An 11,555-nucleotide genomic window follows, 5' to 3' on the forward strand; every position below is an offset into this window, starting at 1 on the left:
GAGCAGAACAAAGGTATGAGCTGCTGGAAAAGTGGCATATGCCGTCCTAATTGCGGCAAGAAAGTTATGACCATATTTCGACTCCCATACCGTCCAAGTGCTCAACAATCAACCTCTGGAGAAATCTCTACACAAGCTGGGTACAACCGGCAGACTCCTTAAATGGGCGATAGAGCTATCTGAGTTCGATATTGAATATCGACCTCGCACAGCCATCAAAGCTCAAGCACTGGCCGACTTCATAGTCGAGACCACATACACCGAGCCAGATGAGTCCACCGGCATCTAGAAAATAGAGGTTGACGGTTCAGCAACCCAAAGCGGGGCTGGCGCAGGAGTAGTCATGACGTCCCCTGAGGGAGAAATCTTTGAATATGCTATACAATTCAGCTTCAAAGCATCTAATAACGAAGCGGAATACGAAGCAGCCCTGGCCGGATTAAGTCTGAGCATAGCGGCTGGTGCGAAAAAGATTATAATGACAACAGACTCACAACTGGTCTCTAGCCAAATTGAGGGAACCTATGAAGCTCGTGAACCGGTGATGCAGAAATACCTTAGTAAGGTCAAAAGTGTGGTGGCGAAATTGCAGAGTTTCGAGGTCAAACTTGTCCCAAGGATAGAAAACATGGCGACTGATGCCCTGTCAAAACTAGCAAGTTCAAGCGCCAGCGACAAAAAACGAATTGTCATGGTTGAAACCTTGGGAGAACGCAGCATAGATATGCCGGCATCAACTGTTAATGTCATTGACCAAAATCCAGAGTGATATGACGGCATAATGGCCTACAAACTAGCAGGGACCCTCCCAGAAGAAAAGATGGCGGCCAGAAGCTGAAAAGAGACGCATCCTGGTATTGCATAGTTCAGGGCCAATTATACAAAAAGGGGCTCTCACTCCCACTTTTAAGGTGCGTCACAGCCCATGAGGCCACAAAGATAATTGAGGAGATTCACGATGGTATCTGCGGAAATCATACCGGTGGAAAAGCGCTGGCATTGAAGGCATTAAGAGCATGCTTCTATTAGCCAAGTATGTTGGCAGACGCCCAATTATACGTCAAAAAGTGTGATAAATGCCAGAGATTTGCGCCGGTGATAAACCAGCCGGCAAACGACCTATAGCCGATACTAAACCCAATCACTTTCGCTCAGTGGGGGATGGACATAATAGGGCCCTTCACACAGGCTTTCGGAGGAAGGAAGTTCCTAATCGTGGGTATTGACTACTTCACAAAATGGATCGAAGCAGAACCGACTGCGAAGATAACGACCAATCAGGTAAAAAAGTTTATCTGGCAAAACATCATTACTCGATTTGGGATTCCCATGGGGATAGTAATGGACCACGGTGTCCAATTTGATTGCGGTCCCATACGCGACTTCTTACAGCCCTATAGCATCAAATTCGCCTATTCATCGGTTTGCCATCCTTAAAGCAATGGGCAGGCAGAAGCGGCTAACAAACAGATCCTCAACGCCCTTGAAAAGAAACTGGACGAGCTAAAGGGAGCGTGGGCCGACATGGTTCCAGTCGTGCTATGGTCAAACAGAACCACGGAAAAAGAAGCCACGGGTGAAACACCATTCCGGCTGGCTTTCGGCGCAGAGGTCGTTCTGCCGGTAGAAATGGGTCTGCCTAATTGGCGAATCCTAAACTATGAACTGGATCTAAATGCTCAGCTACACAAAGAAGACCTAGATCTTCTCCCAGAAATAAGGCTGGCAGCAGAACTAAGATCAGCAGCATACAAGGACAGGATGAGCAAGGCCTACAACAAAAGAGTGCGAAGTCGACCTATTTCAAAGGGGGATTTCGTGCTCAGACGAACAGCAGCAACCGGTAAAGCTCACGTGGATGGTAAACTTACTGCCAATTGGGAAGGACCATATTTGGTCAAAGAGGAAATCATGCTCGAGTCCTACCGGTTGGAAGACATGTCGGGAAAACTCTTGAAAAATAGCTGGAACGCCAGTGTCCTCAAAAGATACTACGCATAGTCAATAAAATAGGCATTGTTGCCAGTAGGGTTTAATATTTCCTAGCATCCTTGTTTTTATCATTGTAGGCCATAAATCCGGCATAGCCGGGAAAAGCCGTTTTATTTTAATAAAATGAGCATCTTCTGCATACAACTCTTTAACTACTTAAACTTGTCGGTCAATGACCCTCGCGGATCTGCCGGCTAAAAGCGGAAAAGCACCATCATTCAGTCAATGACCTTGATTGGAGCTGCTGAATAAAGTGCGAAACCGGTCAATGACCTTCGTGGATCTGGCAGATAAAACGGACAGGCACTACCATTCAGTCAATGACCTTATTGGATCTACTGAATAGAGTAAAGTGCGAAACCGGTCAATGACCTTCGTGGATCTGCCGGATAAAGTAGACAGGCACTATCAGTCAATGACCTTATTGGATCTGCTGAATAGAATAAAGTGCGAAACCGGTAAATGACCTTCGTGGATCTGCCAGATTAAGTTAAAAAAGCATTACTAATTACTTAATCAATGAGTAATAATGACAGCACCAGGTTAAAAGTTAATTCATGACATCTGTAATTAAGCTGGTTAAAATTTTGTTGGAATAACGGTCAATGACCTTCGATAAATAAGCCAGTGGCATTAACGGTAAAATAGAAACATGTAAATAATTGATAGAACGACATCAGTGATGAGCAAAAAATGGGATTTGTATTAATAGTCAAAAAGACGAATTACAACCCTAAAACAATTTGCCACAAACGGCCCACTACAAAACACTAATCGGTCACAAACGACCATATTATCAGAACGGTAAAGATAGTTTGGCTGCCCAAGGGAAAAGACGTTATAATCGCAGAGGCTGGAAACCCACAAAGTGGCCCAGTACAAGAAGGGTAAGGAGGGAGTCTAAAATAATTTACTTGACATGCTCTTCCTCCTCAGAACCTTCAACAACTACCACTTGCTCTTCCGATTTTTCAGGACTGGTAGCAGGGTTGGCAATCCTAGCAGCGTCATTGACGGTTTCCTGCACCTCTTCCAACTCAGCCCTGGGGTCTGCATTAGCGATGTCAGCCTCAGTAACACCATGGTCTATGACTTCTCCCTCAACCGGTAGCGCATGGACTTGGCGGATGTGGGAATCCTCAACCCGGGCCCAATCAATGTCTGGGAAGGTGTGCCTGACACACCTCATAGCCGCAGACCAGCCACTATTATACCGGTTTAACAGGCGAGAAACGAAGCCCATACCATTTTGGTATTCCTTGACGGCCTCACGCTCGTGCGTCTTTGCCTCAGCAATCTGGTCCCGGAGCAGCCGGATTTCGTGATCCTTGTTGGCTAAGGCCAAGGAGTGATCCATCACTGCCTTAACAGCCTTTTCCCTCACCAGCAAGGGCGTCATTCATCTCGGTCTTCGCCGACAACAGCGCTTGCTCCTTAACCGCCATCTGGCCCTTCAGCTCACAGTGAGCTGAAACTTCGTTGTAATAAGAAGTTTGGAAGAACCGGTATAGATCACAAATCTCCTTGCCGGACTGAGCTGATTGCAAAAGCGAACGAAGAAACCGGCAATAATTAGCACCAAAGAGGAGATGGCATGAAAATAAGTAACAATAACAAGAACACTTACCAAGGCCAGATTGTGGGCATGTACGGTAGCTAAAGCCTGGACCTCGTCCACCGGTACGTCAAACTTTAGCTGGGTCGCCTTTAAAAGACGGTACCCAAGATTTTCGCCTTCGAAAGGACGGTCCAGCAGTAAGGACTCGTCGTCTAGGATGTTGAGCTTGGGCTCAAACTTTTCACCATCCTTTACCGGGGACCGGCACCAGAGCTTCCTCACAATCTCCGGCAATTCCAGCCGGGCGCGCTCAAGGAAGCCCACTTTCCTAGGCTTGGCAAAAGGCTCCAACCCCGGCACCATCTCCGGCAAAGTCAACTGTTTGTAAATCTTTGGCCGCAGGGAGGAGCTGCCAACCTCAGAAACCCGTCCGGAGATCAGGCCGGTAGGTTTGGAAACCACAACAGTAGTGGCCGTCTTGGTAGCCACCTTTTTAGCGGCCGGCTGTTCCTTTGTCGGTTCAGCTTTCCGTTTCTGAGGAACGGAAGAAGAGATGCGATGTTGCAGGGGCATCGAATCCTTGTCATCCTCCTCTGTGCTAGAACCCCTACCGGCCCCACGGCCGCCACGACCTCCTCGGCCGCCAGATGGTGCCGGGAGGGGAGTAAAGTGGCGAGCTGGTTTGGAAGGCATGTTGCTTATCGGTCTGTATTTATGATCAACGTGAAGCGCATCCCGAATTAAGAAATCCCGGCCTGCAAACAAACATTCAAAGGCAAAAAGGCCGAACTGATTAGCAAAAGAATTAAATTACAACCAGAAGCAAGCTAATAGAAACGATTAAAACTTTACACACCATAGGGGTCAGTACGGCAGAATCCTAAAGTCGGCAAGGCCGGGTTGCTAAATATATATGTGGCATGGGGCAACCAATGTTTAGGTACAGCTATTTGTTTCTTGCCCCTCAAAGACGGTATTGAGGTTGAGGCAAAAAAGTCATACGCCTCTTTTTCCCGACGAGTAAGACCCCGGTCGCGAATATGCTCCATACGAGATCGCGGTTTGGTCCAATGCCGACGTATGGGATAGCTATAACACCCCAAATTTCTCTCTTTTTGAAGAATATATTTTAATATAAAACACTTGAGAAACTTGAGAGTATTACCGCCACGTGATAACGTTAAAGACTAAAACTACTAACTACTAACTTAACAATGCAACGGAATTAATAAAAATAACTTCTCTTTTTTGATAAATAAAAAGTATTGTTTCTACTATAACAAAGGGAAATGTAAAAAATAATAACTACTAAACTAAGCTATGTAGTACTCCTCACTAGCTCCCCCATACGTAGTATGCATCAATCAAGCAGAAAAATTTGCTCACCAAAAGGATCGTCACAGGGACAAAGCCATAAAACAAACAAAACAAAATGCGTGTCAGTAAAAATACTGAGTACATGTATATGGTGAAATTTAAATACTTTACTAAACATTCAAAATACTCATATAAACCTTCCTTGGATACTTGAAATAAATTGTATAATATAAAGTATATAACTTTAATAAAACTCCTTTTCCTTGCCTAGGTACCTTGCCTAAAGTGTGCACACCCCCCAAGTTTAGTATTCCTTAATGAGTCTATTACGAGGGGAACTACCTTATCCACATGACTTATACAAAAAGTACATGGGTAAAATATAATAGCTATCGTTCTTGCTAATAAATAACAAGTTGTGGCCTCTTTATAATTGTGATCATAAAAGATCATATAACTAAGAAAAAACTCCTTCAAATATAATACTCCTTTAAAAGAATAGTAATTCTTATATAAAACCTTGGCCACTTAAAAAACATAATATTAATAACTTGCTCATATCAAATAATCTTTGAAAATATTCTTTCTTTATAATTAATAATAATACTAATACTTATAAATTTAGCCAAATAGTGGCATGTAATAAGCAACTCGTTTATATATATAAAAACAAAAATGTTCTTGAAACTAGTTTATCATACTCGACTTACAGTAGTGTGAAGAAATCTCAAGTCAAACCAAAAAATGTTATCAGGACACCTAATATATATTGTTCTGCCATACTAGTGTTGTCTAGAAACTCATGAGTAGGATATCACACATGCACGACAACTTCAATTACATGATTCGACTTGGAAATAATAACAGGTTCTTAGGTTCTTAAACGAGACCAAGTTCGCTAGATTAAAATTAAGAATTTTGTTCATTGTAAATTCCTAAATTTAACGTATTCATAGAGCTCATAAAGATCACAGTAAAAAAATGCGGAGATGAGTTTCCCGCCTTCTTTTTCTCTCGGCGCAAGATAAGAACACCCTCTTTTTATCGTGCGTCGTCGCCATGGCAAGGAAAGCTGGTGAGAAATCTCGAAGTTCTAATAATGGAAAAGGTGCAGGCAAGCCTCAGGGTCCATCTTCGGATTCACAGGAATTGAAAACTCGATCATTGGATGAATTGATGGGAGTGGAGGCAATTGATTTTGGGTTAGGAATTGGAGAAGTAATGACACCGAAATCCTCGCTTCATAGTATACATCAGCAAAGTGAGATTCGTCGTACGTTCAATGATTGGTTGCAATCTTTGCAATCGAAGAAATCTGGAAGAATTCCGAATGATGAATCAGGTATGATTTTTGTGCCTATTCTACAACAATTAGATGAGGTAGCGAGTGATGATGATGAAATTGAGCAAATAGTGGATAAGAATAAGGAGCATGAGAATGAAATCATGAATGAAATTGAACCTGAACATAAGAATATGAACGGAAATGAACCTGTGAGAATTGAAATGGAAGAGATAGAGGAGGAGATTAACTACTGGAATTCAGCATTAGTATGTTATGTAGTACGAGCGAATCCTCCAATTCAAGTGATGGAAGGTTTTGTTAGGAGAATTTGGAGGAAATTCAAGGTGGATAAGGTTGCAGTGATAAAAAAAAGGGTGTTTCTGGTGAGGTTTAATGCTATGGACTCTAGGGACTCAGTTCTACAGGGGCATTATTTCTTTGATAATAAGCCTATGATTATGAAACCATGGCATCATGATCCTGACCTTAAAAAGGAAGACATTCAGACACTGCCAATCTGGGTCCAAATGAAACTGGGGCTGAAGTATTGGGGAGAGAAAACACTACACAAGATAGTAAGTCAGATAGGGGACCCAATTAAAAGAGATGAAGCTACTAGAAACAAAGAGAAATTGCAGTATGCTCGAATTTTAGTAGATGTTAAACTGAACAAGCATTACCTGATTCAATCTCGTTCATTAATGAGATTGGGAACAATACAATAGTGCCAATACACTATGAATGAAGCCAGATAAATGCAGTAATTGTCAGGGTATTGGGCATGATACTCAAGACTGTAGAGTGCAGAAGATCAGGAAGATGTGGGTACCAAAAACAAAGGTATTCAAGATCACTACAGAGGCAAGAGTAATTGAGAAGGCAAAGGAAGTGGAAGTGGATCAAGAGGGGTTTCAGAAAGCTCTCAAACCAATTATGGTGAGAATGGCAGCAACTGAACCAACCACAATCACTAATCCATTTCAGGCACTACATATGGAAGGTACAAGGGAAATGGTGGGAGATAGTATGCAGCAGAAAAGAAAAGAAGGGGGGAGCCCTTCTAAGCCTAATGGATAGAATCATATGTTGGAATGTGAGAGGGCTTAATTTAGCTAGAAAACAGAATGAGGTTAAGTCATATATTAATTCTCATGCTGTTGGTCTAGTAAGCCTTCTGGAGACCAAGGTGAAAGCAAGGATTCTGGGTATGGTGTATCAAAGAGTATTCCCAGGATGGTGTTTTACTTCTAATTCTAGTATGCATGATGGAGGAAGGATCTTATTGGCTTGGAAAGCTACTAGTTTCAATGTGACGATTGTAAAGATAACTAGCCAGCTAATCCACTGTCTTGTGCAGCCTATAGGCAAGACTACTGGGTTTTACTGTTCTTTGGTGTATGCTTATAATGATAGGAAAGGGAGAGAGGAACTATGGAAGGATCTGAGAAGTGTGAGCACTTCAGATCCTTGGTTATTGAGTGGAGATTTAAATTGTGTCATGAACACAGATGAGAGAATTGGTGCAACAGTTAGAGAGGTAGAAATGGTGGACATTAGAGAATGTATGAATGTGTGTGGATTGGAGGATATTAAGAGTACAAGGCATTTTTACACCTGGAATAATAAACAAGAGGGGAAGCAGAGGGTGTTCTCAAAGTTAGACAGGGTGATGGCAAACATAGGGTGGCAGGAAGCATTTCCATCTCCTGAAGTTTGCTTTCAGGAAGAAGGTGATTTTGACCATTCACCTGCTCTTATCACTGTATATCCTAGGGAGGATACAGGTAGGAAACCATTCAGATATTTCACCATGTGGAAGGATTCTTCACAGTATAGAAGTGTAGTGCAGCAGGCTTGGAACTCAAGCATACAAGGTTCCAAAATGTTCAGAGTCATGAAGAAGCTTAAGCTAGTAAAGATAGCACTGAAAGAGTTGAATAAAGAGTTAGGAAATGGTGACAGCCCAAAACTTGATGCATCAGTTTCCTAGAGATGAGGAGCTAAGAAATAAAGAGTTGATTGCTCTACAAGAATATGTAAGAAGACACTCAGTTTATGTCTCATTTTTGAAACAGAAGGCAAAACTTGATTGGGTGAAACATGGGGATGAAAATTCAGCACTCTTTCATCAGAGTATAAAAGCAAGAAGGATCCAAAATCACATTTATAGCATCTATGACATGGAAGGGCAATGGAAAGATAATAGTCAAGATGTTTGTGATGCTTTTCTGGATTATTATAAAAAGCTTTTAGGCTCCACAACTGAAACAATTGAAGTGGCTCCTCAAATTATTCAATGCGGGCCTTGTTTAACAGAAAATCACAAAGCTGCCTTAGAGGCTCCTTACACAGTTGAAGAGATAAAGAGAGCTTTATTCTCAATACCAGGGGATAAGGCACCAGGGCCATATGGTTTTGGTACACATTTTTACAGAGATTCATGGGATATAGTAGGAAGTGAGGTAATAGAGGCTGTCATGGATGTACTGAATAGTGGTAAGTTGCTGAAGGAAGTGAATGCTACAACCATCACTTTAATTTCTAAAGTGAAATTCCCCAAAACAGTAGCTGAATTCAGACCTATTTCGTGCTGTAATACACTTTATAAATTTATTACAAAGGTCCTTTGTAATAGGCTCAGAGATATACTTCCTGAGATAATACTGGAGAATCAGGGGGGATTCATTCATGGAAGGTACCTTGTACACAACATCATGGTGATTCAGGATTTGGTTAGACATTATGGGAGGAAGAATGTGGTTCCTAGTTGTCTTTTGAAGATTGATATACAGAAGGCCTATGACACAGTTAATTGGGCTTTTTTGAAGCAGATGTTGGTGCAGCTGGGTTTTCCTATGAAATTTATTCTCTTGGTGATGGAATGTGTTACCACACCTAGGTATTCACTTCTTATAAATGGGGCTATGACAGGTTTTTTCCCTGCACAAAGAGGGTTGAGACAAGGAGACCCTATGTCCCCTTTGCTTTTTGTTATCTGCATGGAGTACTTGTCAAGAGTGCTTCATAAAATGAGTGAGCTTCAGCAGTTCAAGTTCCACCCTAGGTGTAAGGAACTCAAGCTCACTCACATGTGTTTTGCTGACGATTTAATTTTATGCTGCAGAGGAGAGTTTGCTTCAATATACCTTTTAATGGGAGCTTTCAAGTTGTTCTCACATACATCAGGCTTGAAGGCAAATATTCAGAAATCAGCAATGTACACAAGTGGTATGCCAGATGATGAGGTGCAGAGAATTGTAGAGGCATCTGGTTTTACTCTCAGTAAATTGCCTTTCAGGTACCTTGGTGTACCTATATGTTCTAGGAGAATATCTGCTGGACAATGTGAGGTGATTCTAGACAAGATGATGGCAAGGGTCAAATTGTGGAGTTCCAGGAACTTGTCCTATATGGCTAGAGCACAACTGATAAATTCAGTTCTCATTAGCATACATACATACTGGGCACATGTGTATGTGTTGCCTGAGAAAGTTCTTCAAGATGTGATTAAAATATGTCGAGCCTTCCTGTGGAGTGGGGAATATTACAGTAGCAAACCAGGCTATATAGCATGGGAACAAGTTTGCTCAAGGAAGGAAAATGGTGGACTGGGGTTCAGAGATGTGAGAACATGGAACATTGCTATTATGGGCAAGTATGTGTGGGCAATATCTACCAAACAAGATAATGTTTGGATTAAATGGGTGCACTCAGTCTATATTAAAGAAGCAGAATGGTGGTCATACTCACCTAAGGCTGATGCAAGCTGATATTGGAAAAAGATTTGCCAAGTGAAGGAAATATTAAAAGCTTATTACACAAGTGATGAATTGAAAGCTATGCATAGCTATTCAGTTAAAAAAGTATATGAGAAACTCAAGGGAGAACAAGAGAGAGTGTTATGGGGGAAAATTGTATGGAATAGGCTGAGCATACCTAAGAATAGGTTCATACATTGGCTGGCAGCTCTGGGGAAATTGCAAACAGCAGAAAAACTTAAGCACATAGGAGTTAGTGCTAATGATCTATGTTTGCTATGTGGCAGCTACGCTGAAACACATCAGCATTTGTTCTTTAACTGTAAATTTAGTTCAGAATTTATGCAAGGGATTAAGCTTTGGTTGGGGGTGAAGGCTAGAACACTGGAGCTTCATCAACTGTGTAGAGGGATCAGAAGAGGATCAAGGACAAAATTTCAGAAACAGGTGATTTTAGCAGGGATAGCTGCTGTCATCTACTATATTTGGAGAGTCAGAAATGGTTGCTATTGGAACCACAAGGTTGAATCTATTAGTAGTAGCATAAAGAGGATACAGGCTGATGTAAAGCTTAGACTTGCTGCTGTGCTGCCCAATAACATCACTAATAGAGATAAGCAATGGTTTTTGTCTTTATGAATGATGTATAGTACTTGATGAGCCTCTTCTTGTTCAAAGAGTCCAACCTAATTGGTTTGTTTGACTTGAAGTTGGCTAGGTTGTATGGATGATTGGTTGTTTGAATGAAGAATCTACTTATTTAGCAAAAAAAAAAAAGATCACAGTAAAAATATGTACTTCAATCTAACATAACAACCCTAAAACATGATACTACGCATGCAGAACAATATTTAAAGATCTACATATACACGCACCTTTAATAATAATAACTACTAGGGAGAAAAATAGAGAAGGTAGGCTAAGAGGGAGAGAGAGTTCAAACTTGAGAAAAGAGATTTATTCCTCAAATTTGGTGTGAAGAATATGGTGGGTGGAGACCCCTATTTATACTAGTTGGGTAAATAGGATAAGAATATGAATAGGAACTAAAAGATAGATTCTTGAGAAAAGATAATTATTTTAGCTATGATAAACTATCTTTTATGATAATATAGCTAGAATAGAGGAATATTCCACAAGATAAATAGTCTAGATGCTTAATTAACCAAAAGATAAAAGAAACAAAGTAACTAAAAAATAAAACAAACAAATTAACAAATTAACCAAAAGATAAAATCACCAAAAAAACAAAGTTATCAACTTGGAACAAACTAAACTCACTGGCGTGAAGACTTCACGGTTTTAAAGATTTTTTTATTTTATTTTTTATTTTATTTTTATAAATCTTTTGTAAATCTCTTATAAATCCTTTTTGATATTTCTTTTTTAAAAAATAACTTCTAACTACTTGGATTACAAGTTGTAAACTTAGGCCCAGTATAAAATTTGGGCTAGAATTTATTTGAAAACCTAATTTAATATAAAAGCCTATTTAAAACCTTAATAATTAATAAAAAGCCTTTTTAGTATATAAAATCTTTTAAAAAAATATAACTAATAACTTACTAAAAATACGAAGTATTACAATAGCTCTCGGGCACTCGTACCCAGAAGAACCTTTCCCTCCAATTCTTGAGGGAAGTGA

The 11,555-nt window shown here is 40.6% G+C and overlaps 2 protein-coding genes across 2 annotated transcripts; both read left to right on the plus strand.

The window, feature by feature from the left end:
* The first annotated feature begins 6,893 nt into the window (after window positions 1-6,893).
* On the plus strand, window positions 6,894-8,142 carry LOC104901151 (uncharacterized). The gene is made up of 2 exons (XM_048642243.1): window positions 6,894-7,152; window positions 7,265-8,142. Exons 1-2 carry the CDS (start codon window positions 6,894-6,896, stop codon window positions 8,140-8,142), a joined length of 1,137 nt encoding a protein of 378 aa, XP_048498200.1.
* A 1,849-nt stretch (window positions 8,143-9,991) lies between these two features.
* Window positions 9,992-10,549, plus strand: LOC104883063 (uncharacterized). The gene has a single exon (XM_010667509.2). The coding sequence runs from the start codon at window positions 9,992-9,994 to the stop codon at window positions 10,547-10,549; it is 558 nt and encodes a 185-aa protein (XP_010665811.2).
* The last annotated feature ends 1,006 nt before the right edge of the window (window positions 10,550-11,555 follow it).

Source organism: Beta vulgaris, chromosome 4, assembly GCF_026745355.1.
Source record: "Beta vulgaris subsp. vulgaris cultivar EL10 chromosome 4, EL10.2, whole genome shotgun sequence".
NCBI classification, from domain to species: Eukaryota; Viridiplantae; Streptophyta; class Magnoliopsida; order Caryophyllales; family Amaranthaceae; genus Beta; species Beta vulgaris.

Bases quoted from the DNA above. Each gene is read 5' to 3' on its own strand.
- LOC104901151 (XM_048642243.1), top strand. From the start codon at position 6,894: ATGAAGCCAGATAAATGCAGTAATTGTCAGGGTATTGGGCATGATACT. The intron at 7,153-7,264 runs GTACAAGGGAAA...GGCTTAATTTAG, and splicing joins TCAGGCACTACATATGGAAG to CTAGAAAACAGAATGAGGTT.
- LOC104883063 (XM_010667509.2), top strand. From the start codon at position 9,992: ATGCATAGCTATTCAGTTAAAAAAGTATATGAGAAACTCAAGGGAGAA.